At 42.5% G+C, this 16,930-nt stretch overlaps 1 protein-coding gene across 1 annotated transcript in view; it reads left to right on the forward strand.

Annotated features, from left to right (window-relative positions):
- ARHGAP31 (Rho GTPase activating protein 31) overlaps window positions 1–16,930 on the forward strand; it is a 411,862-nt gene that overhangs the window by 366,473 nt on the left and 28,459 nt on the right. Inside the window, exons 9-10 of the mRNA XM_069202778.1 lie at window positions 2,091–2,150; window positions 7,505–8,161. Of these exons, the coding sequence (XP_069058879.1) occupies window positions 2,091–2,150; window positions 7,505–8,161 (717 nt within the window). The remainder of the gene's footprint in view (window positions 1–2,090; window positions 2,151–7,504; window positions 8,162–16,930) is intronic.

Here is a 16,930-nt window from a genome sequence, read left to right on the forward strand (position 1 = left end):
ACATGTTGGGAAAACCTTTCAGCTTGTTAGTGAGACATCATTTGTGGGTACGACTATGCACCCCCCAGCTTTACAGGCAGATTTTCACTGTCCAAGTTAAATGACTAAAATACCACCATCTTACACTGACATTGGCAGCATTTTAAACTAAAGGTCTGCCCCAAATCGGCTCCTTTAATGCGAGGGACACCAGGTAGGATGGAGAAACCTCCACCGTCATGGCAGCGAACATTAGATGCAGCAGATATTTAACTGCCAGTGTGGCAGACAACTTGAATTCACAACACTTGTGGCTGGATATCCTGCCAGCAAAACTTTAAATCAAGCTCTAAGTTTTTAATTATTCCACTAACCCCACACCCCCAGCTTTTTCATGCTGTGTAGACTGCTCCAACCAGTACCATGGCAAGGAGACATCAGATCAGTGTAGCTTGTTGATAAAGTATTTCTCATCCCTTGTACATTCCACCTCCTTTGCTTCCCTGCCACCTCTCAGTGGACCTCAAGTCCCTTCTTGCTCTGGCCCATTCCCTAACATCACATACATAACTACTGGCCCTGTGTCGAAGACCAATGGCCTCTTATCTTACTGTAGAGCACTACCTGGCCACTAAGAGCCAGAGACAAGAACTTCAACCTAGTACAGTTTTTCCTATGAGAGTGCACCAAACTATAGATCTGTGTTGGGTGTCCTATAAGAAGGTGTCCTTCCTAGAGTGGTTGTCACATTGTAAGACCCCTTCCTATTGTGTTTATCACAGAGTTCACAACGTAAAAGCTCAAGTCCTACTGTATTTGTCTTGGAATCAGACTATGTATTTGCAGAGGGTCTGCCTTAAGAATGTCAGCTGTCAGTCATGAGCAATACAACCTCTTTAAAGACGGCTGAGTCAATTGCTGACCAATCAAACGCCTGCAAAAAAGATCAGCAAAGGTCCAGAGCCACAGCCCTGGGGCTAGCCCACTACTGGATCCAAACTAAACACTTGTCCCTCAGGGTAGCATGCAGAGCACTGTAAGGTGGTGTGGGTTAGGAACTCAAAACTCTAGACAGCACACCCAACATTTAATAACTCATCTCCAGCAGAAGCCTTAATTCACATGCAGCTGAATGCTATGCCTATAATTACAAAGGCACATACTGAAAACTCTATATATCTAGACTTTCCTAGACAGGAAATATTTGTAAGAAGAGCTCCCAGTGAAAAGCCCCACCCTGTGGTGTTTATTGTGAAATTCTCCATCGAAAACCCCTTCTTGTCGTATTTTACAGAGTTCATAATGTAAAACCTACCCCTAATAAAACAGAAGGATAAACAGTTTAACATTCTAATAGCAATTATTAAGAAAGCATCATAAACTATATAAGAATTAACAAAATCCTTGACAACACTTTTAATTTAACGCCAAGATTTACCCTTTAACTAAACCATGTTTCAGACACTTAACACCTCCAGATCCCTCACACTAGCCAGAGCAGCAGACCTAACACAAACCATGACCATAACCCTACCTCAGCTTATAACATAAACAAAACCCTAACCCCTAACTTAACACCAACACTTACACTAAACTAATTCTGACCATTTCCCTAACCCATAAACCAACAAAGTCCTCAGCCCGAAGCCTCATGCTATCCTTAACCTGAACCTCATAAGACTAACCCTTCATTTTATCAAAACCTTAAGTCTTCAAATAACCCTAAATGTATCCCGAACAACATCAACTCTGCAATGCTGAGATGATTCATAAAGAAAGAGGTTTTCATAGAATAATTGCATGTCTCTAGTATGTGTTGCTGTGGGTCACATGCTGTGTACACTCAGGGGGTTGTGAGGGTGGGAAAAAGTGGGCTGAAGCTTCTCTGCTGTAGGCTTTGCTCCTTTTCACAATAACCCCTGAGGTCCTTGTGCTTTAGTAAATGAATGCTGAGCACATTTCTAGAGTGAGAGAACAATTGGTGGTATTATTAGTGAGTTAGCCCACAACTCTATCACGCAGTCGCATTGGCGTCAGTGGACCTCTTTCATTTCTGTTCTGAGTGGCTACCTTTTGTTTGTTTACTAATCGTGGATTCCTTATTTCCTCAGAAAAAGCCACCATTCGGCCAGCAAAAAGTATGGACTCTCTGTGCTCTCTGCCCGCAGAAGGTAAGAACAGACCAGGTGGATGGGGTTTTTGTGGGGGAAGCTTTAGATGTTGTCTCATTAAGACTCTCGTACAAAATCAGTACAACATTTCCTGGTGCAACCTTCATTTCTATTCTTTTGTGTTGGGTGTCCTTTTTAGGTTTCACTTGCACAGCTCTTGTGCTGTGCTTGCAATTTTTTTTTTATATCTTTATTTAAAACAAAATCTTAAAAGGGGCTTAAAACCCTTCCCTTACTTTCCTGTACTAACCATTGGCTGGCTCCCATGTGGCTCCTACATCATTTTACCTACCATCGGCTTGCCCCCACGTGGCTCCCTCCTGACTTTACTTACCATTGGCTGGTTCCCACAAAGTCTCCCATGACTCTCTTGTTTAGTCAGTGCCCCCTCCTTGCCTCTGTTGTCCTGCCATGGAGCCTAGACCAAGTACTGCTTCTGGCGGCCAGTGTCTGTGTGCCTGCAACAGGGGTGTAACATAGGCCCCCACAGCCCCTGCAGTGCAGGGGCCCCCAGGCTAGCCCATACTAGAGGAGGCTGCCTCAGCCCCTACTGATGTGAGTGTGGGGGGCTCTACAGCATATGTTGCAGGGGCCCCCTCACTTTTTGTTACTCCACTGGGCTGCAAAGGTACTTTTTTAGGGTCGAGCGCACAAGCGCTCCGTCTCTGTTGTAATCTCTCTTTGGGCTTTTAACCACGCCCATGTCATGCCTTTCACTTTCATTGGTTCCTGGGCTTGCCTTTTATAATCCGCTTGATTTCATTAGTGAAAGGCATGCATACATCATACCTTTTCCGGTGTTTAGCCCGTCTCGAGCGCACCGGGCAACTACTGAAAACATACAAGGCTCCATGTTTTCAGCCTGGTTTCTGCACTACGTTATCTTTTTATTTGCCACGCAGCGCGATTGCACTGGGTTTTACATAGCGCAATCGCGCTTGCTTTTTAAATTGTCAATTTCAGTGTGATCGCGCTGGGATTCACATAGTGCGATCGCGCTCGGTTTTTTCTTTCAATTTATGTGGCAAGAAAAGTCCAGTTAGGAGTTTACAACACTAATAGATCTAAATCGAGCAAATGCGAGACCTGTTGCATTGCAAATGCTTGTTTATCTTGAAGTTTAGCACTCCATCAGAGTGTATCGTTTGCAGGCTCTCTCTATGCCTGCATTTGTTGTGCATTTGTGTGCATGTGTGACACTCAGCTATATGCATTTGTGTTGAGGTGTAGCACGAGAGAAATAAAATGCTTTGACCTTCGTCGACAATGGCTTACAGGTTGCTTCCTTTTAGGCAATGTAGGAACATCTGCAGGCCATTTTGTCACCAGCTTGAGGCTGCGTGTGCAGGTCTCGTCTTTTGATCTTGTGAATCACACACACACACTTTGAGACACACACATGTCTCCTACTTCTTCGCTGGAGCCATTGGCTGTCCCCCACCATGTGCTAGTCTAGACACACTGGCGTCTCCCCGCCGCACTGATTGTTGAACAAACAGCCTCTCAAGTTTAACCCTTAAAGGAACACTGCCCCTCTAGTAAAGAGCACTTGGGAGGGAAAAGAGAGTGCTGACCTGCCCTCCTCCTGGCTACCCAGCACCTCAAGTGTTGGTAGGTTTATTTAACTGCATTTTTATTTTTACTATTAAATAAAATATACCACAATTATCTGGAATTCTACCCTTTTGGACTTCCCCACCTGCCTACTGTTAGCTTTTATTTTTGTATTACTATATTTGTTTTACCTGTGCCATCACTTCACAATGCCAATGAAGTCATTCTGTTGGGGTTGCGTTGATGCTCTTTACAACTCCATTCATTCAGTCACACGGGTTAACCTCGAACTGACGCATGAGCATGTAGAAAATTCAGCCTATTTATGGGCTCATCTTTATATCGCACTGACTCCGAAGTTGCTTCTAGGCGCTCTACGACGGGTGTGGGAAATTTTGAACAGGTAGCAATTCCTTTAAGGCTTTTGCTGAGGGCCTCGGGTATAAATATAACAACCTCACTGATGCACGGGGACATGCTGGCCACATCACATCACATTTTATTTTTAATAACAATCAACCCATTCTTCGCAATAGCTCAACTGCTGTACAACATGTAAAATCATTGGCAAAGGCAAAAGGTTTCTCATAATCCGTATTTTGGCTTTGCCAGTGCTTGTTGTTTTTCTTTCCAATTTAACATATGCATCAAAAATGGGGAAAACCTTGCCTGAACAGTATCTGCACCTGTCTTGCACATGTTATTTCTGTTTTGTTCTAATTCACCCTCACAGTTACCACCAGCTACAAGCTGTCAGTTGGGTGTGCACAAATATTAGCCTTAACCTAATCCTAACCTCGACCCTAACAAATGTTAAATAATTCATTAGTATAATATTCATTAAATACAATTTTAAAAGAGAGTGCCTCTAGCTATAATCGAAACTTTACCCTGACACATTAAATTAAAAAATAGGCAACCCCAACTAAAATATTTCAAGATATTATATAAATGCAATTAATAAAACAAAAATGAATTCATGAAGGGTACTATAAGCAATATTATAAATCAATTACATTAATATTAAATAGACCAGCTTAAATTTAAGATTAACTTACAATGTTTTGTGACACAGACTGTGCCATGTTGTTTTGAATTTAAATAAACGTTTTTTGGCTTAAGTAGTAAGCTAGATCACAACCTTTACAAGTCTTTTATTGCATTATTATGTTTATTTCCTGATGTTACATTATTTTATTTTGTTTTTACTTTTAGCTTACAAACCTCCTAAATACTTGATTTAAATGTCAAAGTAATAGTATACCAAAGTAATAAATTTGAAGTAACGATATGGGTCGAAAAAATAGGGTTGAAATAATTGTAATGGAGTAACAGTAATGTAAATACCCCCGGGGAATACCCATAAAATTACTTTTCCTTCCTGATGCAAAGATCGGTTCAATGTTGCGGAATACAGAATTACTGCCATGAAGGAGCTTCACCTCTGGGACAGGAGATTTTATGCAGATTCCACATAAGTGAAAGAGCAAAGCATTATATTCAAATTTGCACTAAATTGGAAAATTTGGCCAAAGTCTACCAGGCTGGATGTATGATGTGTCAGTATGAGACAAATGCCCCAGATCTACCCAGAAAAATTCCATGTACTCCCTCTCTGAGCAGAGAGGTATTCTTTTGATTTTGATACTTTAACAAATGTCCACATCTTAATACAGTTTGGTACATATTTATGCAGAAAGCTTGCGTCTCAAAGTCCTGTCGGCACAAGGTCTTGGCCCGTTACGCCAAGTCTTCGCACTGATCAGACTTCGAGGTGCAAAGCCAATTACTTGTGCTTACCAGATGTCAAGGCATGAGCTTGGAACGTGTTTTTCACCAAAAGCCCAGGACTGGGACAGTGTGTCACACATGACATAGGACCAGATTCCAACATGATATGATAATGTGACGAAATAAAATAAACATCGTTTATTGGCCAAAATTTATTTGATTACGTATTCAGGCCCATATTTATACTTTTTGACGCAAAACTGCGCTAACGCAGTTTTGCGCCCAAAAAATTAGCGCCGGCTAACGCCATTCTGAAGCGCCATGCGGGCGCCGTATTTATTGAATGGCGTTACCCGGCGTTAGCCGACCGGCGCTGCCAGGTGTGCGTGAAAAAAAACGATGTACACCAGGCAGCGCCGGCGTAGGGAAAAATGGCGTTTGGGCGTCCCAAAATGGGGCAAGTCAGGCTGAGGCAAAAAAATCGTCTTAACCCGATTTGCGCCATTTTTTTGGGGCGCCCAGACGCCATTAACATGACTCCTGTCTTAGCAAAGACAGGAGTCATGCCCCCTTGCCCAATGGCCATGCCCAGGTGACTTATGTCCCCTGGGCATGGTCATTGGGCTTAGTGGCATGTAGGGGGGCACAAATCAGGCCCCCCTATGCCACAAAAAATAAAATAAAAAAATACTTACCACAACTTACCTTTTCTTCCCTGGGATGGGTCCCTCCATCCTTGGGTGTCCTCCTGGGGTGGGCAAGGGTGGCAGGGGGTGTCCCTGGGGGCAGGGGAGGGCACCTCTGGGCTCATTCTGAGCCCACAGGTCCCTTAACGCCTGCCCTGACCCAGGCGTTAAAAAGAGGCGCAAATGCGGGTTTTTTTGCCCCGCCCACTCCCGGGCGTGATTTTTGCCCGGGAGTATAAATACCACGCACATGCCTGGGAGTCATTTTTTAAGACGGGAACGCCTACCTTGCATCTCATTAACGCAAGGAAGGTGTTCACGCAAAAAAATTACGCTAACTCCATGAACTTTGGCGCTAGACGCGTCTAACGCCAAAGTATAAATATGGAGTTAGTTTTGCATCGAATTTGCGTCGAAAAAAACGACGCAAATTCGGCGCAAACGGAGTATAAATATGCCCCTCAGTCCCTTGCATATTTTGGCAGGGTGATTCCAAACATTTTTCAGTTGTACAATTAGGAGTAATTCTAAAAAACAGGACAGTAGATAACATCTGGAAAATCCTCACACGATGATTTCACTTGACTTTTGTTACCCGTCATATGTCTATTTGAGCTAAATCGAAAAGCAGCGCTGCAAATCAACCGTGAGTATTTGTTGGAAAGTGTGCACAGAACACTTCAACTTTTGTATCCTGTTTGCAGTATTTAACATTTTATAAAACACTTGTGAGAATTTGTTTGCCATTTCGGACAGCCCTGTGAAATTATTTTGCTCAAAACAGGGCACCAACCGATGGTGGGTGAATGTGATCCACAAATATTTGCTGAAAAGACATCATAGTCATAGGTACTGTCTCTGCCCGAAGGTACACAAATTTACATATGTACATGAGTCCAGTGCATTACTTGAGCTAGTTGTTACTCAAGGTGAGCCCTTCTTTGCCCCATTTTAAGTCACTTGGATAACCTATCACAAAAGGCAACCATGCATCAGCAGTCTCAAATGTTGTCATATAACATTCCCTTTGGGTTTAAAGGCCTGGGATATGCTTAGTTCAGCTAGTTTTGAGTTAGCAGAATTACGTGATTATAATATTTTGGGCTTCTACTCAGACAAAACTCATTAAGTAATAAGGGACGTTAAGGATAGGATACATTTTACTGGGAATGATGCTTATAAACCATGTTCTGGAGAAATGTGTACAGAATACCATTCAAATGTTACCTAAATTTAATTCAATAATTAGTAATAGAAAATAGCATATGTTGTTATCAGATCAGAAATGAGAAAGTGCACAGCTAAAAACAGGCTTGCAGATATGGTTACTGTAAATTGAATATTGCTAGATCTTTAAAATACATGTTTTTCTTCCTTGGATAGAAGAAGAAAAGATGAGCCGCTTCAAAAGATCCGTGGCCACCGGTGGATTTTTTATCCCTGTGTTGAAGTCCCGCAATGCTGGAACCGGCAGTACCTTCGACCTCAGCAAACACGAGAACGAATGGGATCAGGACGGGTCACCAGGAGCTGCCGCAGGCCCGGAAACCAGAGAAGAAAAGGCGAACTCAATTTCGCCCCAGCCTAGGCTTCCTCCGGAGCAGCTTAAAGTTTTTCGGGTGGGCGAAGACTCAGAGTCTGAACAGACCTCACCAAAAATGCGACGAATGTTCTACGCCGCCAATGATGGTTCAGCCAAATCTAACTTCCCAGGTAGCCTCTTCCCGCTTGAAGCCTCACCCCGTCACCAGCGGAAGGCCATGAACATTTCTGAGCCATTTGCTGTGTCGGTGCCATTGAGGGTGTCAGCGGTTATCAGCAGCAACAGCACCCCGTGCAGAGCCCCCACAAAAGACAAGCCTTTCCTATCTAGTCTAGAAGAGTTGCCGTCCCCTGAGCTGGAGGAAACTGATTCAGAAGAGGCTGGAGAGAATGGGATCACAGGATCAGAGGAGAGCGTCTCATCGTCAACTAAGAGCCAGAATGTAAAGGATGAGCCCACCGAGGCCACCAGCACCAAGGCACTGGAAAACCCAGAAGGTAGGACAACAGTACCCTTCATTCCATAGAGCTGTGGACAGTTCACTTGCTTCGAAGGTTACGGTAAGAAAAGCAATGACGCGATAGGTTTTACCATCTCTTGCGGGTAGGAAAGGAGCTATGGTACAACTAGAGATATCACAAGAACCAGAAAGTGTCAGGTTCAGATATTTACATTCTGCTATTGCCTTGTGTCAATCGGAAACAACTTTATAAATCTGTGGGCGATTCAGCGTCAACAAGGGTTGACTCGAATGAGCTTTTTCTTGTGAGTTATAGAAACTGGGAAGCTACTTGAAATGTCAAGGCCGGGTTACGTAAATTGCACATGTGCCAGGAAGTTTTGCATCCAACAAAGTGTAAAAAATATATGTTTTTTAGTTTTCGGTGGAAATGTTTTGCACGGGTTGGTCGGGGTGAATACTAGTGCAACAGTGCCTCACACTGCTGGTGATGTTGCAGACTTCCAACGGATGTAATATGTCCTCGTGCTGTTAGGGGCAAGTATTTACCAGGGCACACAAGGAGCCACGGCTGGTCCTGCGGTGTAAGGTTGTGTGTGCAGATGTCTTCCGGAGGGTTGTATTAGCAGAGACCGACAATATGCGCGTGGCTGTGCAGTTAAGGGGTTATTTCTTGAGGGGCGTGCTCTGCCAGGCATTTGGATTTGAGGCCAGTGGTGTAGGCATCTGCAGTGGGTGGTAGAAATGGGGCAAGGAACGCAAACGTGGGTCTTACATCTGCTCTGGTGAATCCAATCCTTTCACTTGAGGCGGGTCAGAAGTGTACAAGAAGACAGTGACAATTTGTAAGATATTGTCCCTCTTGCCTTCAGCAACCAAAACTAAACGTACCCGGAGTCTTCTTGCAATCTGCTTCAATCACTACTTTAATGGGAGTCCCTTCATCCTACCATTAGCTGAAGAAGAAACACTTTCTGCATCCCAATTCCATGACACACTGAGTGTAGCGGGGCCAGTAGTCACCGCCTCTTTGATAAGCTACACAGAATTTAGAAGGAGCTGGAGATGTTTGCGGCTAGTGTGGCTTCCACTTTGGCAAGGAAGTAATCAACTGCTGCTGCCTTGTCACTCCAATTCCTGGTAGTTCTTCTGTATTGGGCATCTTTGCATCTCACCATCCCACATTGATTTTCTGCACAACATCATGTGCTTATATATTCTGGTCTTGGCCATGAGCTTGGTGGAGTGGAATTCCTGTGTGGAATTTTGCTCCACCCAATCACAGTAGGCCATTTTTCCTGGGTGTGGAAACACTAGACACAATTTCCTGGCTGGAAAAAATGATTGGTAAAATCACTTTAGAGGCTTGGGCTGCAGGCAGTCCCTGACAAGCTATTGTTTTTGGCAAGGGGAGCCTACACTTCTCTCTATCCCATGAATCTACTTCCCTTTCTCCCCTCTGCCCCCCTCTCTCTCCCACTATTACCACCTGCTCAGAGCAGATTGTTACAGCGTGCATTAAACGAAAGGCGGGCATAACTCACGTAATTCCATATTTCTTAAGCACCCGGAATGGCCTAAGAATTCTGCGAGATTATGTGGAATTTCGCGAGAAGAGTAGTTATACATTTAACACGACTCGAGGATTCATTTTATATTAAGAAATAGCTCTAAATGCAGCAGAACGTGATAGCAAGGGTGAGCAGCTGCTCACTAGGGGCTAGATGTACAAAGCATTTTTGAGGTCTCAAAAGGCGTGATTCACAGAATCGGTCTGTTTGCAACCCTCAGAAATGCTTTTTGATATGTACAAAGCCCAAATTGCGATTCAGTAACTTGTACCAAATTACAATTTGGGTTTTGCGATCCAGTAATTGGAAGGGGCGTTTTTAGGGCCTTTTTTGTTCCAAATACCGAATCTGAATAAGGATGTATGAATGTTTTGTTACCGAATTACAGTGGCAAAACATTCATACTTTACTGATTCCTTAAATCAGGTGGTAACCCATTCACAAATGGTAAAGGGTCCTTAAGGGACCCCTTCCCCTTTGAGAATGGGAAACATTTACTTTTTAAGAGCAGGAAGTGGTCTCACAGACCACTACCTACCCTTAAAAAATGAGACTTCTAAGTTTCCTTTTTTGCTTTTTAAACTCATCCCATTTTCCTTTAATGAAAATGGGCCTTGTTTTAAAAGAAAATAGAGGTTGCTTTATTTAAAAACAATCACAGACATGGTAATCTATTGACCCCAGCAGGCCACCATTCCTGTGATGGCTGCGATTCCTAATGGATCACAAATTGCGACCTACCTCATTAATGTTCATGAGGTAGGTCTATTTTTGACCCACTATGGATCGCAAATAGAACTCAAAAGAGTTTCATACATTTGAAATAAGGATTTCCTAACTGCGATTCAATCGCTATATCAAATCTTTGTATATGTAGCCCTAAATGTGCTTTTGCAGTAGGATTTTTTTCTCTCACATTACTCTTAATTACAAGAGCATGAACAATTGCGTTACTATCTGTAATTCCGCATTAAAGAGTAAAGTGGAATTCTGTACTGTAATCGGTGGTATTCCATGCGGTAACTTCAGGTGCATTCCAACCTAGTCGTAATCAGGAGCTTAACGAGTAAATTCAGTTTATTCATTAAATGAGCCTTCAAAGTGCCAGTAGGATGCTGCAGAATGTTGCTCCTCCAATAATTCCAGTATTCAGTCATGCAACCAAGCATAATAAACCGAAAGTGAAGAATGAAAAACAAGATAACTGGAGCAACTACATGATATTTCATTAATATGTGTGTAATCCACTTGCCTGGAAGGAAAGGGACAGACCAGCAAGTTGGAGAAAAAAGAAGAGCCCGAGGTTTGTGCCGTCTAAGAGAGGCGTGCACTGATTTCAGAAAGAAGTGCACGTCAGGGAGTGGAGTTAAGTGCAAAGCATGGGGGCAGAAGCAGCGCATGGTGGCCCGGCACCACAAAAAAACATTACTTTGCTTTCGTTTACCACTTATTGGAGAAGCTCTCTTGTTTCTAGGGTGAGGCATCCAGGGAAGGCCATGAGGGCAGTGGATTGCACAACTTGTAAGGATGGGGGTGGCAAGAGCAAATTTCTCTCTGTGGGTCTCTTTCAGGCCTCTATAAAAGGTGGAGAAAACTGAGACGGTATGATAAAGAGAAGAGGTGGTTAATAATAAAAAAAAGTTGGCCTTAAAAGTTTGAACAAAGCAGGTTTTTTGAAGTTTAAGAAAAAGATTTATTTCAGAAGAGGCATCGTAAATAAGCATACAGAAAAAATCAGCAAATTAAACATTTTAAAAATCAGTGCATTCGAAAAACATAAAATAAATGTTTAGATGCATAATGTTACAATAATAATAAAACATTAGATATGAGCTCATAAAGAGAAGAGGGTGAAAGAAAGAAAGAAAGGAGAGCAAAGAAGAGAACGAGAAATTTAGGCATGCTGTAAACTTGATATAATGGCATGCGCATCAAAGGCTTAATAAGATGTGCATAATGAAAACAAGGTAAATACAACATCATAATTAATCATTAAATAATTGAAGGAAATATCCAGAACATTACTAGTAAATATATTAATGTTTAAGACATATAGGTGGTCATTACGAGTCTGGTGGTCACTTGACTGCCAGACTCGCGGTGGCAGTTGGACCACCGCCAATGCAGCTGTCTGAGCGCCACATTATGACCACGGCAGTAGTGCTGCGGTCGGACTGCCAGCACCGCCAGGATTAGAAATCCTGGCGGTTGTGGCGGTCCTAATCCGCCAGGGCAGCACTGCCCTGGGGATTACGACCTCGTTCTCTACTAGCGATTTCATGGCGGTAACATCATCCACTTGGCATGGGCAGTGCAGGGCCCCCCCTGGCCAGCACCCTCGCAGTGTTCACTGTCGGCTTTGCTTTGCAGACAGTGAACATTTCGAGGGTGCTGGTTCTTCCTGCATCTTACAGCATTGCCGCCGGCTCGATTCCGAGCCGGAGACAATGCTGTAGGGTATTTCCCGATAAGCCAGCAGGTGGAAATTCAGGTTTCCGCCCGCCGACCTAGCAGGAAACTCGTAATGGGCCCTGCGGAGAGGTAGTCACTGTAGCGGCAACCTCCCTGTCAGAAGTTCGGCGGACGGGCAAAACCGTTTGCCGAACTCGTAATCAGGTCCATAATCTCTATAAAGCTAACACACGAACACTTCTAGGGAGCTTGGGAACCTCTTCGGAAGCTGGTTGATGTAGGTTAGAAATTTGAGATAAATGATTAAGAAAGGTAGTTACAGGTGACTAAAGTTCCTCTCCTTTGATGGAGAGTGAGATAGGATTTGCAAATGCTCTATGACGCCTATGATTGTAAAATACACCATAATACCATGCTTAAAAAAAGATGTTTTTAGAATGTTTCCAGTTCTTAAATATTTGTTGGAAAGCAACTGCAATAATCAAATCTATAATATTAACATTTAAAGAACAACTTTTCCAGTCATCAGAGAGACCACCTCACAATAAGTTAGTATTTTTACACCAAATAAAAATTATATCTGCTTCCACAGTTTTAACCAGACATTATGAGTATATTGACAAGTAAATAATGCATATTTCTAATCAGAGTAACTAACATTGCATTATCAACAGGAAGGATAAGTAGTAAGTTCATTTTATTCAAGGATGTTGGAGTTATCATAAACCTGTGATAAATAAAATATAGAGTTGGCGTTGTTTTACCAGAACAGGAGGATAACAAAATAGATTTTACATATTGAAAACTTGTCATAGATCCACAAATTCAGCATAATAAAAGTAACAAGCTAACAGATTTTAAGCATCTCTGGCAGAAGGTGTAATGACATGACATTGACATCGGTTTGTATTGACATGACAGATGTCTCTACCAGTCACAGCCTCTTGCCACTGTTAATAGCCCAAAAACAAGCATTCACAAAGCCAATAGGGCTTGCCGCAGAGTGAGGATATATGCATCACCATGCATACTCGAACAAGAAGAGGTGTGTGAAAGCATTATGTATAGTAGTGAGTGGCATGTTAGCAGACTACAGCTGCAGGACCTTCTGAAAATGTGAAAAGCAAAAAAACTCAATAAAAATGGGGATGGAGAGAGGCGAGGGAGGGACAGAAGTGGTGTAAGCAACTGAATAGCAGCCAACAATGGCAATCAAGGAGGGGCAGGAATAAAAAAGAAACTAAAAAATCTGAGCGAGATGCGGATGGGCAGGAGAAGGATTTGACCGTCCAGGACTGAGGATAATGAACATCATGGAAGTTATGACGAGAGAAGCAGCACACTGTACAGAGAGTAGGAAAACAAATTCCTTCACATGAAATGCCGGTAACAAAAGAAAAAATGAGTCCCTTGAATGTAAGCAGTGGAGGGATACAATTTGTAATTGGTCCCTTAGTTGGCTGATACAATGTAAATAGGGCTCCCAGTTTTCCATTTTTACTGATTTTTACAGATAAATACATACAGAAAACAATGTGTTTCCTATCTGATATTATTTTTTAAAAGCAGAAAAATACAGAAAATGTTGCTTCTTGTGGGTAACTGTTCATGCTGTCTTAGGTGATTTCCAGGACAACAGATGAGCAGATAGACTGAATGTAAAGATTAACAAACAGGTTGAGATTTCCCTAAGGACAGGCATTTGTTTTGCTGTTTTTGGTTGCTTAATTTGCTAAATCGCGACATTTAGCAAAGTACGAATGTATATTTATAAGTGAAATAAATGTGGAAATATACTATTTTACAACTCCATTTATTCTCAAAAGACAAAATAATAAATATGGATAAGTATCTATAAAATGGACAACAAATAAATAAGGATAAATACAGATGGAAATGTTAAAAAAAGAAATACCATAAAACCGGGAGCCTTAAATATAATATGTCAAATGTATGGTTTTCAGACTGGACTAACAGAGCGTCATATCCTTTACCCCACACCTACACGTGCACTGGGCAATGCTATGCTGACCTGGTATTCACTGACCTACACAATAACCTACACAGTTTCAATGGATCTCTCAAGCACAGCCCTAATACACACCACAATCTCACCATAAGGGGGTATTGTACCAGAATATTGAGTATTACATTTTGTGGTATCTTCATCTTGTTGCTTAAATATCGACAACGTTGTATACATAGGTTAGTGTAGATTTATTATATTCAACTGCATATGTCTGTATCTTCAAGGGATGTAGGTGTGGAATTAAGAAAGTAAATCTATATTTACCAATATATACTTAACTTCTCGATATTTAAGTTGTTAATATTCTTGCGCTATTATGGTATTAAAATATTTCTGTAGTCGATATTCGGTCATACAATGGATGGATTGCCTACCAGTCACAAAGCTCCCCCATTCTTGGCTGTTAGGGCACCTGAGGAAGGAAAAAGCCAAGGATCAAAAACAAAAGAGAAGAGGCAGCAGTCTTAGCAGGATTGCAACTGACCCTTTTTCCGAGGACGCATGCCATCCTTGCACACCATGATGACTTGAGAATTAATGAGTAATGCAATGAGGCAATTGTCCGCTAACCCTCATGACCAGGGTAATAAATGCAATAATAATAATAAAGGTCAGTGCAAGGATAAAGTAGCCTAGACTTCCACAGAATATAAACAGCTTAATAAAATCTCTCTATACCATAAATGTAAAACAAACAAGGTTTATTAATACTTTCAGGTGTTATCTCCATATGAATCTTATGCTAACATATAATTCTAATAACAAATTGTCATACTATTTATAAGCAAAGGTAGGTGCTCCTAAAAGAACAGTGAAAGTGCAGAAGTGCAAGTGAGTGACGGTGATATATACAAGTAGTGCAGAGTGTGGTTGTTTAAAATTATCTTCCAGTGGCTCCTACAATCCAGGAGGCCCTGGAGTATCTTTAAATTTCTTTTATGTTTTTCACATCCACTCTTTTAGAAATGTGTAGACGTTTCGACCCCGTATGCAGGCAAATCAGGATGGGGTCATCATCAGGACAGGGATGATTGCAATGGAAGCACCTATGCTCCAATGTGGGAAAATGACACGCAATGGCTGGGGTCTCCAGGAGTCGTAGTCCCTGGAGTCTGTTATTTGGTGTCAGTCAGATGGCGCTTGTTATTTGGATAAGCCAAATGTCGCTTGAATCCAGTGTTCAGGAGATTTAATCAACTAGAACAATCCGTAGGCTATGTATAGCCAGGAAGCACCAAAGATATGGTGCTCCCAATATTTGTGGTAGAGAACACTCTTGTGTCCTTCAGACGGCCGCGTTAATCGGCCAGTGCCCAGGTATTCAGACGTGCGGTCTCTTGAAAATTCAGCAAGAATTGTAATCAGTAATGAGGCTGAGCCATGGCTTAGAGAAGGAAGCAGCAGTGCTTAATTTGAGCCAGTGGTTTCCGGTGCATGGCACCGCCACTTATTTTTGAGGGCCGGCACTTATTTTTCTTCCTCAAGTATTTACTGCGAGCAAAATCCACATTTGGGAAAGATGGAGGAAGAGAAAAACAAAAAAGCGTCACAAAGGGTGCAAGCAGAAAGCTGCAAGAGTGAACTAAATGAGCAGAGAGTGGCTGTAAATGGATTAACGAGGCCCAGGATGGCTTGAGGATTACCCTGCCTCAGTATTCCGTGCTCGCACATTCAATTGCAGCGGCCGCGTGTTTCAGAGGAGAGCTTTGGGCACCAGTACGTTTTTATTTACAAATTAAGCAGTGGGAAGCAGACAGCCCATCAAACACATCTAATGTGCCTTTTTAGTTGCACACCTTAGTTAGAGTTTAGACCTATGTTTACACTCTAAAGAGGTCAGATGGGACATCTGGCAATGTTTGGCAGATCAACAACATCAAACATCAAAATTCAGTTTGCTCTGTATTAGCATTGTCACTGAAGTATACAAAAGAGTGATGGATGGAATGCTTGAATGAATCTCAGCCACTGGTAATTACTTAAGCCAAAACCCAGTCCATAAGTATTTTGCACAACTTGCCACCTCAGTTGGACCCAGCCATATGAATATCAGTATTGACCCTGCTCCAATGGGAATAGTCCAGCCCAAACTGTCAGGCCAGGTCCCTTCTGAACTGGAGCACAGGCAACCCAGTTGTTCGTCTAGGAGGCCTTAAAGTGCCTATCCTCTACTTGCACCGATTCGGGGTGCGATTTGTTTGCAGGGTGTTTTAGCTGTGCTTTCCAGGGGAGTGTAGGCCTACTACCCCACATTTATGCATATGTTACAGTGTTCATTGCTTGATACCCTTCATTCTAGTTACTATATCCTCAATATTAAATATCAACCATCTCACACATATAATAAACATGCTTTGTTATCGGTGTGCGGGCCAGCTCGTTCATTTATTCAAACGTGTTATCTTTGAAGAGCTCCTGACAGCAAACACCAGTTTCTCCTCCTTTGGCGTGCAGGGCTGAGGCTTTCTCAAGGCATAGGAACACTGTATGATATACATTAGATTTGTTCACGAGACCCACATCAGGACACACCCGTCATATTTAGAGCATCAAAAACAAAGTAATGCATGGAATGCTTGGATTAATCTTAGTCACTGGCAATTGCTAGGGCAGCATCCCAATCCATCGGTCTGGTAGTTCGGTCTGGACTGTTCCCAGTGCAGCAGGGTCAAGACTGATTTGCATGACCGGGTCCATAGTGGGCAACAGGGCCGGCTCTAGGGCGGTGCCATCTGTGCCATCGCACGGGGGGCTGAATTTGGGTGTGGGCACCTTGTTGCAAGTATATTGTGGC

The sequence above is a fragment of the Pleurodeles waltl genome, chromosome 8, assembly GCF_031143425.1.
Source record: "Pleurodeles waltl isolate 20211129_DDA chromosome 8, aPleWal1.hap1.20221129, whole genome shotgun sequence".
NCBI lineage: Eukaryota > Metazoa > Chordata > Amphibia > Caudata > Salamandridae > Pleurodeles > Pleurodeles waltl.